Source organism: Vanessa atalanta, chromosome 8 (genome assembly GCF_905147765.1).
Source record: "Vanessa atalanta chromosome 8, ilVanAtal1.2, whole genome shotgun sequence".
NCBI lineage: Eukaryota > Metazoa > Arthropoda > Insecta > Lepidoptera > Nymphalidae > Vanessa > Vanessa atalanta.
This window is the reverse complement of record NC_061878.1, coordinates 3018088-3039523: the sequence shown is the minus strand read 5'-3', so window position 1 is coordinate 3039523 and position 21436 is coordinate 3018088. Positions and strand designations below refer to the sequence as shown.

Genomic DNA, 21436 nt, shown 5'->3' with positions numbered 1-21436 from the left:
TTATAAGCTAGTTTTTTTTATTTTCAAAAAAAGTAAATCCGACGCGAGTCTCACGCCACGCCTTTAGGTAATTTTATATACCAGGAGTATGTAGAAACCTTAATGAAAGTGCAAACAAGTGTACAACATTCTAATTCAATCAGATAAACGATAGAAGGCGGACCAGGAATAGTTTTATTTTTAATATTTCTTGGGATAACGTCGAAGAACACCGGAATAAACTTGTGTCTGAAATAGAGTCTTTGTTAAACAAATTCTCGGACTGGGGCCGGCTAAACCTACTCCAATTCAACCCCAAAAAGACACAGGTTTACGCGTTAACCGCTAAAATAACCATTTGTCATATCTCCACGATTTGAGAACATTCCCATTGCCACCACAGCTAGTATTGGAATACTTGGTGTTGATGTTTCACGCCTCATTCAGTTTCGCGGTCCATTGAATGGCAAACACAAATTGGCATCAAGAAAAGCAAAAGGCAAGCTTGGTGTTTAAAATTATACAAGGCGCAAATTCAGATCATTCTGCATCTTCTGCCGCACTTACACGGGGAGTGTTCCGAGGAATTGTTTCGAGATGTCCATGGGGGGTGGTAGTCACTTTCCATCAGGTAAGCCTTATGCCCGTTTGACACCTTTAGCATAAAAAAATATGATAACTTTCTGAATACATTTTTTCTAGTATACTGATACTACAGGCAGACTAGCGAATAGGCCACACTATGGTAAGTTGTCACTACCACCCATGGATATCAGCGCTGTAAGAAAAATTGTACATTCTTTACATCACCAATGCGCCATCAACCTTTGGAGCTAACATATTATATCACTTGTGCCTGTAGTTAGACTGTTACCTCTTCAAACCGGAGCACAACAGAATATCTGATGAGTGGGCGTTATAAAGCCCTACTAACGACTACTACGACTACACGTTAAATTGAAGTGACAAAATACAGTAACATTCCTTACTTGGTTGTCTCGGAGTCGTTTTAGATCTAATTGAATTAGTTCTTAGTTAATATGTTGAGTCATTTGGTTAATTTTGTTGGCAAAAGAAAAATTAGAAATTTTATGACCAAGGTATATACCAAGTTGTGGACAACATACATATTTATGTGGTTATCTTTGTTATATTAACAGAAAGTCTAGACTAAAAATAAGCAGATAATCTTTTCTAAACTAAATAAGGTTAAAAAAATAACGTCTATTAATGAAAAGAACTTTATCCTTTTCATTAATAGACGTTAATTTTTTTAGAAAAGTCCATACCTCCGATTAATCTGAATTTATGTACAGATTTTTTTTGTCAACGTACTCCCACGTTATACATATACATACTCCTTAACATAATCTTGAAACATATTAATTAAAGAATCGATGAGAGAATATAATAGATAATAGAAAAACTTTTAATCAATAAAACTCCAAATTAAACATCTGAGATAATGAGCTATCAATAAAAATATGTCAGCTCATTAAACGTCGGTATCGCCAATAAAATTTTAAGTTCATGAAGGTAAACGGAGAAAATTAAAACAGTCATACAATATCGTTATTACAAGGTGGTCTAGCAGCTGGTACATTTGAACCTTTACCGAAAATTGTGAGTACAAACTCGGACAATACTACTAAATTTAATTTGCTTAATTTGTGCTAAAATTATTTTCATGCTTGGTGCTAGAATAAAGCATCACAAGGAATCTTCTTGTGTATTATGGAATTTTGCCCGCTAGCATTGAGGTATTTTAATGGAATAAGTTCCAAGCCCTCTTCTGCGGGAAGTAAGTCATTTGGGTAAAAGTGGCATATTTACAGGTTGTTTTATAAAGGTAACCGAGATTATTCTGGGACGGAAGAGTCACTATTGAGTCTTTGACGGTTCTTCTCGATAGAGTCTGCTTTCCGAACCGGCGGTAGTTTTACATTTCAATCAACACTGTAACACGACGATCTAAAGTGCTTTTAAGAACCTACTTGAATAAAGAATATTTTTATTTTGATTTGATTTTATACATTTAATTTTAATAGCTGTATATATAATTTGACTTTGATTAATATATTTGAGCGATATTATTAGACGATTACAATATACTTTTATCAGATTGCAGCAAGCAAACTTTAATCAATAATTTTATTAATTATAGACATTTTTTGCAATGCCTAACCGCAAAATCTTATAAACCAATATGATATGTACGTATATACAACTTATACCAAAAGATGTAGGGCGTGGAGTAGGTCGTGGTAAATAATTTTAGTATACATATAAGAAGCTACGCCTCACAGTTATATCCGATTTAAATTTAGATTATTGACGTGACTATCATTATTCATGTTTGTATAATAAATGTAGTGATTTTTATTTATTTTTATGATATATACCTATATGCGGACGAGCAAATGGGCCACCTGATGGTAAGTCGTCACCGCCACCTATGTACTATTTCACTAAAAGAAATGTTAAATATTCCTTACATCGCCAATGCGCCACCAACCTTAGGAACTAAGATGTTATGTCCTTTGTGCTCCTCTCACCACCTCCTCCTCTCACCACTGCCCTTCAAACTGGAATACAACAATACAAATACTGCAGTTTTGCGGTAGAATATATACCTACCCAGGCGGGCCCTCAAAGTGAAGGAAAACTGATTAACCTACTAAAAGTTAAGGACAAATATTTACTGCGTACGGTCACGGGAAAAGCTTTCAGGAAGTTTAAAAAATTTCAATTTTATAGAATTTTATAGACGTGCATCAAGTATTATCGAATTTTAAATATGTTACCTCATACCTTCGCCGCCATTTACAGACGTAATACACAGAATAGGAGGTATTGAAATTATTATTAAATATATATGTAGGAATGAAACGATATACAAAATATTTTTCATATAGATATCATTAAATTCCAAGTTTATTATATATATATTATTTGGAAAATCTATATCATGATAATATATTGAAATCAAAATGATTGATATGAACGATGAAATGTAAAAGCATAATCAAATAGATATTATATTGCTTTATATAGTAGCTGTTATATGTATATGCAGTAATATATACATCCGAGTTAGCCCATTGGAACATTAAGTGTTAATTAACAATACAGGAGCCGAGATGGCCCAGTGGTAAGAACGTGCTTAATTTGTGCTTATAATTTATCTTGTGCTCGGCGGTGAAGGAAAACATATTGAGGAAACCTCTATGTGTCTAATTTCAACGGAATTCTGCCACATGTATATCCACCAAACCGCATTAGAGTAGCGTGGTGGAATATGCTCCAAAATCTTCTCCTCAAAGGGAGAGGACGCCTTAGCTATTAACGTGTGTTATGTATACATATAGTGTTAAAAGGAGAAGAAAAGCATCTTGAGGAAGTGTGCAGTCAATCAATGTCCCAGGTTCCGCGAACCTACCGAACCTACAATAAGGCAACTTGTTAAAAATGATCTAAAATGCTCCTTAGCTTGGCCTCTTGTACTTAACATTACTTTTAATTTAAAGTACCTTATGCCCATGCCCAATGAAGTAAATTGTATAAACCATATTGAATTATTAACAAATCCCAATCATCCTATTGGCATCGGTAGTCGTAAGTGTATTAAGTGAAAACTTCCTATTTCCTAACTGTGAAAATGTATGACATAAAAAAATAGTTTTCATAAATATTGATAGATTTATTAAAGTAATTGATATAATGTGTTCGTATTTATAACACAACTTTAATTCTAATTTCGAAATTCGCTTATAAGCTGTCGTTGTGGTCACAATTAGTCTTGTTTCACGCCCATTAAGACCTAAACGATAGTTACAGTGAACTTAAACGCTCTGAAATTGTACCGAAGTTATGTTGATCACGAGGATTCCGCGTCCTATCGAAGTACCATTATTTAAGAGCAGAAGGAAATAATGGATCGAATTAGAATCTACAAAATTTTCATAGCAAATACTCTTTTTATATCTTACGTTGCGTATGTTTTTATGGAAGACGCGTTGAACGTGCATCAATTATGTATTCATAGGTAAGTATATTATATTATATATGCAATGATATAACCAACCCACATGTTAGATTATCATAGTACAGTCATTGTATGTATGTAATTCTGGTATAGAATATATGGATGGCATATGGTGGAATTTCATAAATATCGGTAAACATTCACGTAACCTACCTACCATAAGCTTCTGTTAAAAAAAAATATGTCTTATACTAGCATTGGGAACGTACAAATTGTTACTATACTTAAATTATTTTTCCTAATAAAATAGTTTGTCCTTTTTGACTATTGATATTTAATGGAAAGTCCTATATCTTAAGTTAACTTCATTCTGAATTTTTCGCGTATGGAGTCCAGATAGGCTAGTATCTCATATACCCATATTTCATAGACCTTGTTTCACCATTTCCTCTAAAATTAAATAGAACGAATTCTACAAGTCAAGATGATTATACCATGTCTTATCATGTTTTACTGAGTACATGGAAGCTATTCATCGTATTCAGAAATAACTCCCTAACTGCTGTCTTTAGAGGTACCAGTACTTTAAAATCATTAGTAATATATTCTTAAACAGAGCACTGTATTATTTAGTATAAATTAAAGTAATTATAACGTCCAATTATTTATTAAATCAGAAAGTAAATGTTTCTATATTTATATCATCATCAGCCAATCGTAATGTACTGCTGGACATAGGTTTCTCCTTCATCCAGTAGGGCCCGCCACATTCTTCTGGTCATCGGGCCACTGGGCTAGAGAGGCCCTACGCTGCATTTGTCATCTGTTTTGCCGTTTTCACTTTACAGTTTTAGTAATTTCAGAAATGTAACAATGCGTTAAAGAGAAAATTAAAATAAGTAACCGCTATTGTACCTATCACTATCTTAATTTTTTTATGATTTATTTGCGTTAATCATGTACGAAAAGAATATGTTCTATACAATGTTTTTTTAGGTACAGCTTATACATACCATTTACAATAATATAGTCCATTTCAGGATAACATGAATATCTTGTTGGAAGAATTTTAATAAGATTTATATCAAAGACATAATTTTCTAGAAGCAATGATTAAAAATTGTAAGTTAAAATTATGCCAGTAATTGCTCATGATTCCCGTTGGCATTCTTACCTCTTAAAAAGAATAATTTGAATTTAGTCTAACAAGAGGTATTGTGCAGTATTTATGGAATAATTCATAAGCCCAAATTTAAGCTCATTAGTACCATGGTGTAATTATCTTATCAGGATCCTAGCATAAGAGATGGAAGTGCGAGTTTCAGTCAAAATGCACATGACTTACTCACGAGGCCGTTTCAGTTTTGTAGTCCGACGGTATTTGCTAATATTATGTCAACATTCATAATATCAGATAACGTTTCAAAACAACGCAATTAATATAATTGATAAATACATTTAAAAATAAATATTTATTTTGTAATCAAGTAATTTAAATAGCCAATTTAATATATTCAAACACAGCTATCTCTGATATATTAAGTCTCTGTATAAAAAGTGTTTTTAAAAATTTTAATCGTTTCGACTGAGTATTTGTTTTTTTTTTTGTTTTGTGTAAGGTATGGCAGACTGTCAAATTGGTCACCCGATATGTTTACTAGGTTTATTCCTACTGTTGTGGATCATGTATTATAATATGAGGGAATAAGAGGTACTGTTATTTAAGCCCAAAGTGATAGAGGATTAAATGAAACAAGAGGAAATCCGTTCATAATACTTTATTACTTTTGACTGCCTCGTTAGGTTAGTACCTAGTTAATAAGGCTTCAGCTGGAATTAAACACTTGGTCGAACAATTAAAATCATTGAGTTATTTTAACTACAAAATTGGATGTTCAATTTGTTTTGTTAGAAAGCTTATCCAAATTTTTATAATACATGAACTATTCAATCACTTATTGACTGCCAAAATTAGAAATAATGTTTTATAACAACCGACGCAGAACAAAAGTTTATATGTACAATATTAATATTATCATTACAGTTATATAAATATAATTATTAATAATTATATAGGTTATATTTAAGTTACATACATTTTATACAACACGGTACCTATCAATTATTTTTGAAGTAAGTGTCAGTCAAAGTAAGAAAAAACTATTTACTCTGTTCAGAAACGTCGAACGTCATTTTCCGACAGCTTAGCAGTTTTTCCGTACCATGTAACTTTAAACACTTAATCTACGGTTATTCACTTTTCCTTGTTAGTTGTTTTTCATAGTTTCACAAATAATCTGTTTATCACGAGTAAATATAATTAAATATTTTTCGATACATTTTTGTATTAAAACATTATTTTCAAACAAGGCTTGCATTATTTTATGCTATTTCAGGTGGCATAAAATGGAACTAGTTCCTAAAATTTTCCGCTGCATTCCGTAAACGGTATCTGAATCATTATATGGGTTTCATGGACTATCAAACAAAACGACTAGACATTTTACAATTTGCCTCGAAACTGTATCCATATATTTATAACCATCCCGGAACAACTGCAATCAAAGATGGTGATTATTGAATCAACTTTTTTTACGAAAAACAGGTAACTAATTTATTTTGAGTACTTATCAATTTTTTATCGTGTAATCATATCTCTCGTGTCGTGTCTTTTGTTTTCATTTTGATGACTAGCTTAATTGACCTTTAACTTTGAAATTTTTGGCTATTGACTACTTTGAGTTTAATGTAATTATGTACCTTAGGAGACAACATGACATTTCGCTAAACCTTCGACATTTGGCAAAGTGATTCTGACCGTAGCAATAATATATAACATTTATTATTATGGTATGGTTAATGTTGGGCCTATGTTGTGATGGCTTCGCATAGAATTCTGATGTAAATATTAATAAAAGCAATTTAAAGTAAAAATTATAATAATAAAATACGTTGATGGTGTCATAAAATCTCATTTACGAATTTTAAATCTAAACCAATAGCCGCCAGCGAGTCTTATGTTGAAGGAATCATTAGCACACTTTCTAGAGAAGACGGTTTTCTCTGATGGATATATTTCAATATGCAGAAGAATTTGATATAACAGGGCCTTTATTTCACATAGAGCAAATCTCGATCCTGTAAAATAAAAATAATATACAAAATTTTAATTGTTTTTATTTATATAATAGGCAGACGGGCAAATTTTTGTTTAGATCTGATTGCAATTTATTATCTTCGCTCATAGAAATATTAACCATTCCTTACAAAATCCTATTTTCCTAGTGTCAGTAGTGATATTAGCTTAATTAACTCTCAATTCGGAACACAACAATACTACTTTAGTTTGGCGATAGAGTATATAATAAGTGGGTAATACCTACCTAAACCTTAATTTTAAGTATTTAAGTATCTAATTTGTTAAAATCGGTACACTTATAAGCCAGATATACACCAAAACAAAGGTGTGCAGAGAAGAGGAAAGAAATAAGTTCAGTTAATTGAGATAAGTCTAGAGAAAATTGTAAGAATTAAATCTCATTTTCTCTATATTACCATTTTGGCGAATACCTTACTGCAATTGTTGGAGTAAGTCGTTAAAATCTTACACCATAGTATAATAGAAAGAATTTAAAATTCGAACACAAAGTATCTTATTTCTTCATCGCTTGTAATCTATTTCGTGGATACTTAACTTTTATACGTGTCGTTAGTTGGTAAAATCTTAAATAACATAGTAATAGATATGTCTTACCAATACAGTTCCTGGGTCCAAGACCGAAAGGCATGTAAGCCATTGGATTGATTTTATGCTTGTTTTCGTTTGAAAAACGTTCCGGATCGAATTTATAAGGATTAGGAAAGTATTTAGGATCATGATGGAAACACCATACTGGAATCCAAAGAACCTCTCCTTTTCGCATCTGGAATTATATATAAATTACTTTTAATGTAACACATTAAATCATAAAGATTAAGTAGAAAACTCACTATAAAATCTTTTTCAGCGTTGTCATTAGGTTTTCCCATATTGTAATCTTTCGTACAAATCCTATCTAAGGCTATTGCTGGTGGCCAAAGTCTGAGTACTTCTGAAAAATTAAAATATTTGTATATGAAAGCTTAATTTTGATATTTACCAATTTTATTTCCGATGTTCTTTAGAAAACCCTTAGAAAATTGGGACATCTTTAAGTTATCAGGAACATTACCTGAAATGACCATGTCCATATATGTCATATTCTGTATGGAATTAAAGTTTAATTTTCCGCCATGTTTGGCATGATGTTCCCTGATCTCTTTTGCAAGTCGATCTTGGACCTCAGGATGAAGGGCCAATTCGCGCATTGCAAATGACATCGCAGTTGATACTGTTTCGAAGCCTCCGATGAAGAACAAGACAGCTTGGGCAACGAGATCGATGTCAGACCACGCTGGTGATGAAGAATATAATATTTTAATCATGTAGACAAAATACATTTAGTAGTTCAGTATTTATAACGAGAGGATGAAATAATTAAATTGAATCTTCGGACTACAATTCGAAGACATAATTTAATTACACAAGAAAAATTAAAAAATCATTATTGTACATCAGTGACCGATTATTTTTGAGTAGCGAGCCGTCAAAGTCATTACATTAATTACATTTAAGTATGATCTTACAAAAACTTTTGTTTCATGAAACACCAGTCTACCATAGAAAACGAAAAACTAAAAATAAACTCTACCTATCATGGTACATATATTATAGTCATTTTGTACCTACATTTGTATTTTGTTTGTAAGTTATGAAAAAAATAGGTTTTAATTGAAAAAGATTTTCGAACATTTATATTTGATTGATATAATATTTTTTTTTTTTTTTAATTTTTGATGCGCAAGGCAGCGATATGGTAAAAAACAAACCTCTATCAATAGTTTTCTTGCCAATGGACGATTCTTCAACAGTAGCAAATCCAGTATCTTGGTAATTGTCACCGCTACCTTTTTCTTCGTGCGACAATCGACCTATTAAAAGCAAAACAATAACAAAGTACATCAGCACAATATTATCAAATTCATATTATAATAAGTAACAGTAACCAGTAGCGGAAATATCTTCGATCTTGTCTATGAATGTTTGATTTGCTTAGACTTTAATTATTTTTTTTATTCCACAACGGCTTCTTTCAAGTTTACCTAAGTAAAGACCTAAGTAAGACCTACAAGATTACCACGAACGTATCAGCCACGACAACCACTGCCCGAACCAAATAAAGACAATTGTTTATGCTCCATCATAAAAACAATTTTTCTGTGTTTCATTTCAATTTAAGGTTTTGAAAAAAAGCACCATGTATATGATTTCTCTTCAAATACCCATTTATAGGGATCTGCCTTTCTGTCTACTAAATCTATATGTATTATCTATATTATATATATTCTTGGTTTAACATAGTCCATCGCGTTCTTTAAAAAAAATATATATAATAAAAAGCCATGATTCGATGTTCAAATATTATAATGTTATTTTCAATGTTATATAAATAATAAAATATTATCACCAATTTCAAAACATTGAATAATAAAGAAATAACATAATTAATGTTATCTCAAGTTGTTTGTTGTTTTATGACAAGCCACTCAATAGGTATAATATATATAAGTGATAAATGTAATCGGCATCATGTCGTTCGAGACCACGGCATACAACTCTTAATCCCAAAACAAAAGGCGATCTACATCAAAAAAACAGATGTGACGTGGGACACACACTGGAACGAAGTGGTTTTCGTTATATATCATGTATTTAACAGACTGACAACACTTTTGTGTATAATAAATGAAATAAAAAATTATGTTAGATGAAACTGTATTTACTTTAAAGAGATAGACAGAAAGAGAAAGAGAGGGAAAGGCTGCCTAAAGGCATAAGACTTTCAACTCAATTCAATTCTTAGTTTAATGGCTTTTAGTTGTGCCACAGGGCACAGACTATTTCGCCAATGTCACGTAGGATGGAGAAGACACACGTTTAATTGTTATGAATATGTCTTATTAATAAATCTATATCATCATTACCCTTTTTAGCTTCCATGAGTAGATGAATCATGTCAGGTCTGATAATGCTACGAGCATCTCTGTCTTTCATTGTGTTAAGCACCAGATCTATAAAGAAATCTTTAGTTTCGTTCGAAAATAGCGTTATTTTAAATATCTGGAAAAAAAACAACCAATCAAGATTAAGTATAAAATAACAAACATACAAAAAATGTATCCAAGGACTATTTAAAATAATCATACGTTAATTAATTGTCTGTATGTTATATTGACATTTATCATAATTAAATAAAGTAGAAAGGGTTCACTTCGAATATTAATACTTGAAATTCGGATTATAATCAACTAAATCAAATTCTAAACTATTGCATTATTTTGAAGATATTTTGCAAACGCAATATCGAACCATAAGGTATGAGTTTCTTGTCATTATTTCCTTATTATAGATTTCTAAAGCAATCAAACACATATGTTAAGATACTTCACCCACTCAAATTTATCATAGATACAACAAAGATACTTAACGTCTTGTGATTCAATATAATAGAGAGCTCTTTAAACTAGGCAAGGAACGTTAAGTGTTTAATTTACTACTTATAAAGCAATTATTAAGATATAAACTTCTAACTCAAACAAAATTATGTTGTTTAATCGCCAATAATAAATATAATGTCAGTATTAGGCTGAATAAGGTTCTTAGCAACAAAAACACAAAGCATTTTAACGTTAGCCTTACACTACGAAGCGATTTTTTTAGAGGAAATAAAACCAATTCTTATCAAACATATATTTGTTAGTAATCGCGAAGGTGTAAACGCTCATTTAAGATTAAGACGAGTGTTACTGAAAGTCAAATATAAGCCACATGTTATTATGTGGTGAGCTACCACGGATTACCAGAATAATGGTATGAACCTAAAATTAGATTAGAAAATTTGATTGTGGATTACAATCCAGCTATTTATCAAGTATTATTTTCGACGCACTGTAGGAACAACATATAAAAATTTTGTAATTTAAAGTTGTAAATTATAGAAATTATGAACAGACCTTCACAAGAAATGGACAAGCAGACAACGTGAAGAAAAGCAACATTTGTCGGAGTTTGAAAGTAGAAGCTGATTTGCCCATTTCATAGAACTTATTTTTCTTTTCAGTCTGTGAGTCGACCTTTAGACCAAATGCACAGGACGCGATCACATCAGTAGCAAAGCGTGATGTCAGATCCTTGCAATCCACTTCGATGAAGCCTGTTACATTAAATAAAAATATTATACTATCACGATCGTCGTTTTGTGCAGTTTCTTAGTCGAATTATCGAAATGTTATATGTTATTTAGTACTAAATAAAAAATACATTAAACATGGTACTTAAGAAAGATGAACTAAATATTTTATTGGGTTACAGTTTTGATACTATTACTAAAGCGAATATCAACTGTTACGTAATATTGCTCGATACGAAAAATATGGACATCCTTAGGTGTGGGTTAGCCGCTGTTGAATCCTAAGCATAAATGCTAGTCGTAAGTTTAAAGGTAAACTACTACTGTAATGTTTATACTCCAGTAGCAGTAGGTAGTATTTAATATATTCGTCAATATATTTAATTTTTTGATTAACATAAGATGGGTGTTGTTAGTTTTTAATTTATTCTCTGCTATTTGAATAAATAAATTATTAATATTATAAGTATGATAGTGTAGGCAACCCACACGCAAAAACGGAACACGATTTGAACACTAATGATGATTGATGTATCTGAGATTTTTTAAACTTTATTCAATAGTTGTTATTCGAATTCTGGGAAGTTATTATGCTTACCGATGTCAATATTAAAATATAAAAACGTAACGACTTGATTACATTAAGTTCTAGGAATTTTTGAATAAAGTATCAACCATAAAATTGATTGAATGTTTTAAAACATTCTGAATGACAAACATTTGCTCCTGTTTATTTATAATATTTAGCTCTAGAGTAGATTTCATTTCATCAACTTACCTTCCCATTCTTCGATCTTCTTCTTCAAATTTCTTACCATTTGCTCACCCACTTCCTCCATAAAGGGCACCATTAATTTTATCTTCGAGCTCGTGAACGCCGGGCTCAAAGTTGAACGCATGTCTTTCCATTCCTGACCTATTCATACATTATATTGGATTAAATAAATCAAAAGTGTCAAAATGTATTTACAAATTAGACTCAAACCTTTCAATGAAAAGAGATTTCGTCCAAACAGAGGCTCAACTTTTTCATCTGTAAATCCGCGATGGTCGAGGAAGTATTCGAAATCTTTAACTGTTACCTTCTTAACCAACTCAAGGTCTTGTATAAATATCGTAGGCCTCGTGAACTCATATCTTCCAACGAACCTTAAACATGACGACATTTATAAATTATATCTCAAAAGATATATTTCTGAAATTCCTGTAATCATTAAAATGAGCGTACGAAAGGGAAATCCTTTGTAAATATAATTATAAAAACATTTGAACGTGTCTCATTATCAAACCTTTCTTTAGGAAAAGCTTTGTATGTTTTATCAAAGTTTTCAGTAAAATGGTCCATCCGAAAAGCCACTCTCGTCATATTGCCAAAGAAGGGCACCACCTCAATATGTTTCACGCCACAGTCTTTAAACCTCGAGTACGTTTTCCGGAAGTATAGAGCCAGAACAGCGAGTAACACGGCGCTCCATATTAAAATATATATCATCTGAAATTTAAATAAAGCTTAAGTGTAAACAATTATTATAAGTCACAAAGTAATTTTTTTTAAATATAATTATCATTAACAAAAATAGTCTAAATTGTTAGCTAAATAGGTGGGTGGGTTTTGGGTAAAATTGGTTTAAATTAGGTGTAAAATTGACCCACTCGTACTGAAAGGTAAACTGTAACACTGAGGAATGCACGGTGTAGGTATGATCTGGTAAATAAAAAATATAACCGACTCAAATTTTCATCTTCTGACATCTTAAAACTATATACGAGTTCACATTTTTTTGGGGATATTAATTTTTTTTTATGTCATTGGTTGGCGGACGAGCATATGGGCCATCTGATGGTAAGTGGTCACCATCGCCCATAGACAGAGGCGCTGTTAGAAATATTAACCATTCCTTCCATCGCCTATGCGCCACCAACCTCGGGAACTAAGATGTTATGTCCCTTGTGCTTGTGATTACACTGGCTCACTCACCCTTCTAACCGGAACACAACAATACAGAGTACTGTTATTTGGCGGTAGAATATCTGATGGGTGGTACCTAACCAGACGGGCTTGCACAAAGCCCCAGCACCAAGTAAATGAAATGATTATACGTTTTAAAATAAAATACTTACGACGTCTCTCTTTGTGTTAGGTAGTTCGTATCGTAAAAAACAATATATTACGATTAAATAACACGTGCTTATTCACTGATACAATACAATCAACTGAGACAAATATACATTTATAATGTTGTTTAAACAAAAATCAATTAGATACAAACACAGAACTTAGTCAACATACTTGTACAATTATTATGTGATTCGTTGCTTTTGAAATTGGTTGATCGGTGAAAACTACACGATGGGTTGAATAAATACAACTCAATAATTGGGTTTAATGGCAGTTTATTTTGTAAGTAAACATTAGGAATTTATTTCGCAATTAAAAAGTTATACACAAAAGTGACTATAAGCTCTTAAAATTATTGGTACATATTTAGGTCTATCTTTATACTATATAGAAATTAATTGTCTCTTGGTCTACTATGGCCCCAGTCCCGGGTCAAACTAATAACGGTTATTAGGCTTTCTTATCGTTAGTAGTACTCAGTGTTAGAAAACTCCTGTGACAAACACGATAATCAGAAAGCTTAAAAAGTGTATCAGTACATTTCCAACTACATTACGTAGTTAGTGATGTACTTCATTTAAAAAAAACAAACTTATCTTATGATGCAAAAGCTCGTAAAAGCCTACTTGTTTAAGGTCCTGATTTTAATGTTGTTTAAAAATTTTCCACTTTAGACGCCGGCTTTTAAATTGATTAAATTTAATGTAAAGCTAAAATCTGTATTGGAAAGTTTTTGTTTGTATCAGTCAAGACAGGAAAAATTAGCCTTATCTACACTGTCTGGAGTCCGTCAAACGCCATTTTTCCTAGACAGCGAGTTTTTAGTTTAAGGAGTTTACAGCCTGATACATTATCTTCTCTGCCGACGGTTTTAAAATTTTCAATTTTTTCTCTATCATAGGAGTTAAGGCCATGATTTTAATAGTTTTGATTAACAGCGCCACAGGTATTAGAAAATAGAACTAGTTCATAAAATTTGCCGCTGCATTTTGTAAACGCTATCCGAAACGTTATTTGGGTTTCATGGACTATCACAAAACGACGATGCATTTTACAATTTGCCTTCGGCATTTCACGTTCCAGCGAGCGTTTGCAAACAGACATCGCGTTTGTGACGAATTATATAAACTGTGGACGATTTTGACAGGCTCTGTGCCTAAGCTGAATTAAAAAAGATAATATTTTAAATATTGTACCAAATTTTTGATTGCTTGTATTGCGAGCTAGCTAACTCGTTAAATTTCAAGTAATTTAAACATAAGAAACGATTTTACTTATAGGTATATAACATAGATAACACTAAAAATTATCACGCGATAAATGTCTTTTTACAACTACGAATTTTAGAAATATTTTCTTTATTTCAAACTTGTCTAGGGCTAAATACAACATCTGCGTGAGAAAAGGGATCATATCTAAATAAAGCTTGTGATGTTATTTTTTATATTAACTTTGAGTATAATTACTACTTGAGCAAGGAAATTCATGGAGACACAAATAAAAAAAAAACGTGTAATGGTGTCGTAAAATCTCAGTCGCGGATTTTGAATCTAAACCAATAGCCGCCTGCAAGTCTTATGTTAAATGAATTTGTAGCTAACTTTCTGGAGAGAACGGTCTTTTCTGATGGGGAGACTTCGATGTGCAGTAGAATTTGATATAACAGAGCCTTCATTTCACACAGAGCAAATCTTGATCCTGAAAAATTACAAGAGAATAATAAATTAAAATTTTATTGTTATGGTATATTAATTATTGGTAAATAAATATTTCATAAATTTCAATAAACTAGTTTGCTAATACTAGTTGAATATATCAATAGTTTTCATAGTTCTTAGATATGTATATACAGAAGTAACCTTTGCCTACTATTTACTTATATGTAATTTATATACACATTAAATATTATAGTTTATAGACATTAAATAATGATTTTAAATATTTCTTACCAATACAATTCCTGGGTCCAAGACCGAAAGGCAAGTAGGCCATGGGATTGATTTTATGCTTATTTTCGTTAGAGAAACGTTCCGGGTCGAATTTATTAGGATTAGGAAAGTATTTAGGGTCATAGTGGTAACACCACACTGGAATCCAAAGAAGCTCTCCTTTTCGCATCTGGAAATATTTCAAATAAATTTTAAATGTAACAGAATCAATCATAGTTGTCAATTTCATAACTTACAATAAAATCCTTTTCAGCTTTGTCATTAGGTTTTCCCATGTTGTAATCTTTCGCACAAACCCTTTCCAAGCCTATACCTGGTGGCCAAAGGCGGAGTACTTCTGTAAAATTCAAAATATCATGAGTTATTTTTTTTTTTATCTTTAGATCTCAAAAGCGATATGGGGATTTGACTTAAGTAAGGTAGGGATTCGTTTTAAGCCATCTTTAAGTTTCCTATAAATCGATTGTATGGTGTTTACCTTTACGTTTAAACCTAACCTAACGCCCTTTAATAGTTCCCAAAAAAATTTGTAACTAATTTGGAAGGCACTTATAATTGAAACTTACCTGAAGTCACCATATCCATATACGTCATATTCTGTATGGAATTAAAGTTCAATTTTCCCCCATTTTTGGCATGATGTTCCCTGATCTCTTTTGCGAGTCGTTCTTGTACCTCAGGATGGAGGGCCAATTCACGCAGCGCAAAAGACATTGATATTGATATTGTTTCGAAGCCTCCGATGAAGAACAAGACAGCTTGGGCAACGAGATCGATATCAGACCACGCTGGTGATGAAGAATATAACATATTAATCATGTAGGCAAAATATATTCAGTGGTTCAGTAGTTATAACGAGATGAATGCCCTCCGCATTGAAAGTTTTCGGTTTAATATCAAATCTAGTATATTTAGAAAAACAGGGCGCTTGTCCAGACATCACTTATGCTTATTACAAGTATAGAAATTAAATATATGAATAAATAGTGGTACACAAAGGGATAATAACGCTCAAGTCTGACTTATTTTATGTCTGGGATAACTCGGAATATATTTTAAAATAGCATTGAATTGCAACAATAATATACATACAATAAACTCGCTTAACTTAACTAATTCTAAATTGCTGCGTAATCGCATGTCTTGCTTATACCTGTGCAGCATTATTCTATAACTTACTTCAAACCTCACTGATCGTAAAATTCTCTATTTTGATAAATTTATACACAGGTGGACGGGAAAATGGGGCGTCAGATGGTAAGTGGTAACAACCATATATAATGGCGCTATAAGAAATATAAACCATTCCTTCCATCGCCAATGCGCCTATAAGGAAAGAGTCGTTACACTGGCTTACTCACCCAATAAACCGAAAGACAACGGTACTTAGTATTGCTATTTGGCAGTAGAATATCTAATGAGTGCCCTAATCGCCTTAGTAGCCCTACCACCAAGTATATATTTCAAAAATTGAACTCAGGCGCAAATGAGCGTACATGGTAATGAAATACACACCTCTGTCGATAGATCTCTTGCCGGTAGACGATTCTTCAACAGTAGCAAACCCAGTGTCTTGGTAACTGTCGTCGCTACCATTTTCATCGTGCGATAATTTACCTGTTAAGGATAAAAAATCAGTACAACACATCATTATCGAGCGTAATATATAATATTTTAAATTAAAAATCTTGGTCTTTCCAATAAATTCCAAAAAAAAATCCAAAAAAATTGATTTGCTTAGACTTATACAAAGATTGTTACTTATTAATGATAAAATGTTATTATCATTCTTAGAACATTACATAATAACACCATAATTTATTTTTGAAACTTCGAGGAATGTATTTGTTGTTGCTCGTTCGGTCCTAATAATATATAAAAATGTTAGCCCGAGTCTGCTTACTAATATACATATACTGATATTGTTGAATTAAATTATCATATATTAAAAAGACAGAAACAGGCAAGAGAAGAGATGGGGCATGACGGCGTTAGAGAACCTCATGTAGATTGCTGCTCTGTACACGTATCTATCGTATACGTATATGTATCTAACCCTCAAGAGGTTCGAATAGATGTCTCACACAAACAAAACCGTTTTGATAATTAGAATAATGTTTTATACTAAAATGTATATGAAGAACAAAAGATGATCGCATGAAAAATAATAGTCACCTTTCTTAGCCTCCATAAGCAGATGGATCATATCAGGCCTAAAAATGCCACGAGCTTCTCTGTCCTTCATTGTATTTAGTACCAGGTCGATGAAGAAATCTCTAGTTTTGTTCGAAAACATCGTTAATTTTAATATCTAAAAAAAGTCATTTACATGTAAATTAATTTGAACGCCACTTATAATAATATATTGATTACTTTGCTCGGACTTTCCAAAGATTCTCAAGAGAAGAGCAAGTCTCTGTCTAATAGAGAGCAATAAAAAATTATAAATTTCACGTATGGCTTAGAGGCACACCTTAATAAGAGACGGACAAGCAGACAACGCGAAAAAAAGAAACAATTGTCGGAATTTGATAGTAGAAGCGGCTTTGCCCATCAAATAGAACTGATTTTCTTTTTCCGTTTGTGAGTCGACTTTTAGGCCAAACGCACAGGACGCGATCACATCAGTAGCAAAACGCGATGTCAAATCCTTGCAATCCACATCGATGTAACCTGTTACGTTAAATAAAAATATTAAGTTAACAAGATTATCATTACGCGCAAATTCTCAGTCACATATTTTAAATTGATAGAGCCGAGATGCCACAGTGGTTAGATCGCGTGCATCTTAACAGATGATTGCGGGTTCAAACCCAGGCAAGCACCACTGAATTTTCATGTGCTTAATTTATGTTTATAATTAATCTCGTGAGGAAACCTGCATGTGTCTAATTTTAACGAAATTCTGCCACATATGTATCCACCAAGACGCATTGGAGCAGCGTGGTGGAATATACTCCAAACTTTCTCCTCAAAAGGAGAGGAGCAGTGGGAAATTTTGCAGGCTCTTCAAAATTTCCCACTGCTGGGCTAGACGGCGCAGGAGATATAACACAGTACAGATATATGAGTTAACACAAATCTTCTCTATATTTCCTCTCTCTTATAATCCGATGAGACGAGAGATAGTGATCTAGTGAGAATACGGGGGTTTTGTGATATTTAACTGAACTAGATTTAATTTCATCAACGTACCGTCTGATTCTCTGATCTTCTTCTTTAACGTTCTTATCATTTGTTCACCTACTTCCACCATGAATGGTACCATTAGTTTTATCTTCGAGCTCGTGAACGCTGGGCTCAAAGTTGAACGCATATCTTTCCATTCCTGACCTATGTATACATAATAATATAGGATTAACTGCGTTTAATTTTGCAAATTTTATTTTAAACCATTTAATGAAAAGAGAATCAAACCTTTTAATGAAAAGAGATTTCTTCCGAACAGAGGCTCAACTTTTTCATCTGTAAATCCGCGATGGTCGAGGAAATAATCGAAATCTTTAATTGTTATCTTCTTAACCAGCTCAAGGTCATGTATAAATAACGTAGGTTTTGAGAACTCAAATCTTCCAACGAACCTTAAACATGACGCTATGTCTTAATTATTTAAAAAAAAAAACTATAATAATAAAAATGAGTTTATAAATAAATATTAATATATTTTAAGACGTCTGATTATTATCTTACCTTTCGTCCGGGAAGGCTTTGTATATTTTATCAAATTGTTCAGCCAAATGGTCCATCTGGAATGCCATCCTCGTCATATTGCCAAAGAAGGGAACCACCTTCATATTTTTCACGCCATACTTACTGAACCTGGAGTACGTTTGCCGGAAGTATAGAGTCAGAACCGCCAGAAGAACGGCGGTCCATATTAAAATATAAATCATCTGAAAATTAAAGATAGCAGTCCGTAAATGTCCCACTGCTGGGATAAAGGCCTCCTCTCCCTTTGAGGAGAAGGTTTGGAGCATATTCCACCACGCTGCTCCAATGCGGGTTGGCGGAATACACATGTGGCAGAATTTCGTTGAAATTAGACACATGCAGGTTTCCTCACGATGTTTTCCTTCACCGCCGAGCACGAGATGAATTATAAACACAAATTAAGCACATGAAATTTCAGTGGTGCCTGCCTGGGTTTGAACCCGAAATCATCGGTTAAGATACACGCGTTATAACCGCGTTATATATGGCCCAGTGGCCATCTCGGCTCACAACAACACGCATACGTCAAATACGAATTAATAATAAGTTCTTAATCGTTTTTGAAAATCGATTCACTTTTTTATTCACACGACTTCATTATTTGGGGTTTGGATAGAGTTTCTGACTTTCAGCTTTCATCTCCTGAGATAAAAAAAATATCATTCATAGGCATTCACGCATGGAGACAACCGGATATGATACAATATTCAAGTAACGTAGTAACATGATAGAACATTCAAGTAATTTTTTTCTATGAAATATTTCATGGAACCATTCCAGTGACTTATACATTAAAGAGATAAATGGCATGTATTGATATATTATCAATTTTTAGCGTTGCTTATGATTCAACAGCAAAATAAGCAGAGTATGCACTACTATTATTCAGAATGGAATCGCTTTGTGTCTTATACGTCAAATCTTTAAAACCAATTTACCGTGATACGCCATTTGATGAATCTTTAAAACGCTATAATTTTAATAGCCAATGACGCATATGACGTTTTGTTCTTTCGCGATATTGTTTTGTGGTGAGTTTATATTTTGTTCTCATGTAATAGCTTTACTAATTATCATAATTGATTATGTCAATTAATGTTGAAAAATATTTTATCACAAATGAAACAAAAACTTATCATTAAACTAGTTTTGTATGATATTCCGTTTTTTTATGTTATAAATAAATACCCATTATTTCTTAGTTAAATTAAAAATAACTAGTGGAAAATAACTATGTCGATGATTATTCATATTTAAACTCTATACAAAAATATTTGAATCGGAACTTATAAAATAACTCTTAAAGTAACTGTTTCTTTTTTTTTTAAATGTATTTAAGCGCAGTTAATCAGAGTAAAGAAAGACAGAGCTATGTATTTACTTTGTATATTTTCATTTAAAAAATATATTCTCTAATATATGACTCTGATATTAGCAATATTGCATTGTATATATTTAAATAGAGATTTCTAAATAACAAACTTTAGATTAACAAATCTAATAATTCAATACATAATAACTAAAACTAATTATCTTTATCCAGTACTTAATTGTACACATTTTTTTTTTAATACTGAACGCTATCATTGACTTTATATATGCTTTGATGATAACAATGTATGTGGACCAATTTTAATTTATTTATTAATAATATTTAATCGTTTTCTAATTGATTAATACAACTCAAGCTTGACGTATAAAGTGGCATTTCATTAAATTCTAGAATTTTCTTTTACGATGGAACAAAAATTTAATATTCTTATACTCATGTCTAAACTTTATTTAAGCTTCGAAACTTAACAGACACTTAACTAATTTCAAACGTACTTATGTATTTTAATAATTAAAAATATTAATAATAATTAAAGTTGCTTATATTGATATGTGGATTTATAAAATCTTTATGCTTGGAAAACACTTTTCGTACATTTCTTTTAGTACATAAAGAATTTACTATTTTTCACTTTTAAGGGCCTTTGCTGTTATTTTTGACGTCATTTTTAATTATTTTTTTTTTGTATTTTTTACATCATATATAATACGTTGCTAGCCTAGCGTTACTTTTGTACTTATCATACTATAAAATATTATTTATAAATACGATGTAAATTTTTTTCTCGAACGTAAACCGATAAGACACATAAAAAATAATGTTGTTTAAAATAAAAACTAAAGTAAGATTTAAGTTGAAACAAGTATATAGTATTATTATAAATGAATTGTTACTCTTATTGTTAATCTGAGTGCTTAAATTAATTAATATTAATAAATAAAAAATAAAAAAAACACTATAACAGTTCAACCTAAACGGGGTGTCTAGCAATGTGGAATTCGCAGATTCAATCCTGAGCACTTGAACTGATCTAGTTTTTAAGCTTCACGCTTATTTTGATGAATAGTATTAATTTTATTTTGAAAGTAGGTA

At 31.9% G+C, this 21436-nt stretch overlaps 1 protein-coding gene across 1 annotated transcript; it reads right to left on the bottom strand.

The window, feature by feature from the left end:
- Positions 1 to 6054: 6054 nt before the first annotated feature.
- On the bottom strand, positions 6055 to 19193 carry LOC125065894. The gene is made up of 22 exons (XM_047673749.1): positions 18991 to 19193; positions 18718 to 18881; positions 18496 to 18633; positions 17774 to 17973; positions 17476 to 17611; positions 16816 to 16917; positions 15854 to 16088; positions 15537 to 15639; positions 15301 to 15469; positions 14891 to 15049; positions 13523 to 13575; positions 13211 to 13258; positions 12522 to 12724; positions 12218 to 12381; positions 12011 to 12148; positions 11057 to 11256; positions 10028 to 10163; positions 8873 to 8974; positions 8176 to 8397; positions 7955 to 8055; positions 7719 to 7887; positions 6055 to 7102 (listed from the first exon to the last, which is right to left on the bottom strand). The coding sequence occupies exons 1-22, from the start codon at positions 19191 to 19193 to the stop codon at positions 6936 to 6938; spliced, it is 3312 nt and encodes a 1103-aa protein (XP_047529705.1). The 3' UTR covers positions 6055 to 6935.
- Between the last annotated feature and the right edge of the window lie 2243 nt (positions 19194 to 21436).

Bases quoted from the DNA above. Each gene is read 5' to 3' on its own strand.
- LOC125065894 (XM_047673749.1), bottom strand. From the start codon at position 19,193: ATGATTTATATTTTAATATGGACCGCCGTTCTTCTGGCGGTTCTGACT. The intron at 8,398-8,872 runs GTTTGTTTTTTA...CTTCATCACCAG, and splicing joins CAAGAAAACTATTGATAGAG to CGTGGTCTGACATCGATCTC. The intron at 7,888-7,954 runs GTGAGTTTTCTA...ATATAATTCCAG, and splicing joins ACGCTGAAAAAGATTTTATA to ATGCGAAAAGGAGAGGTTCT.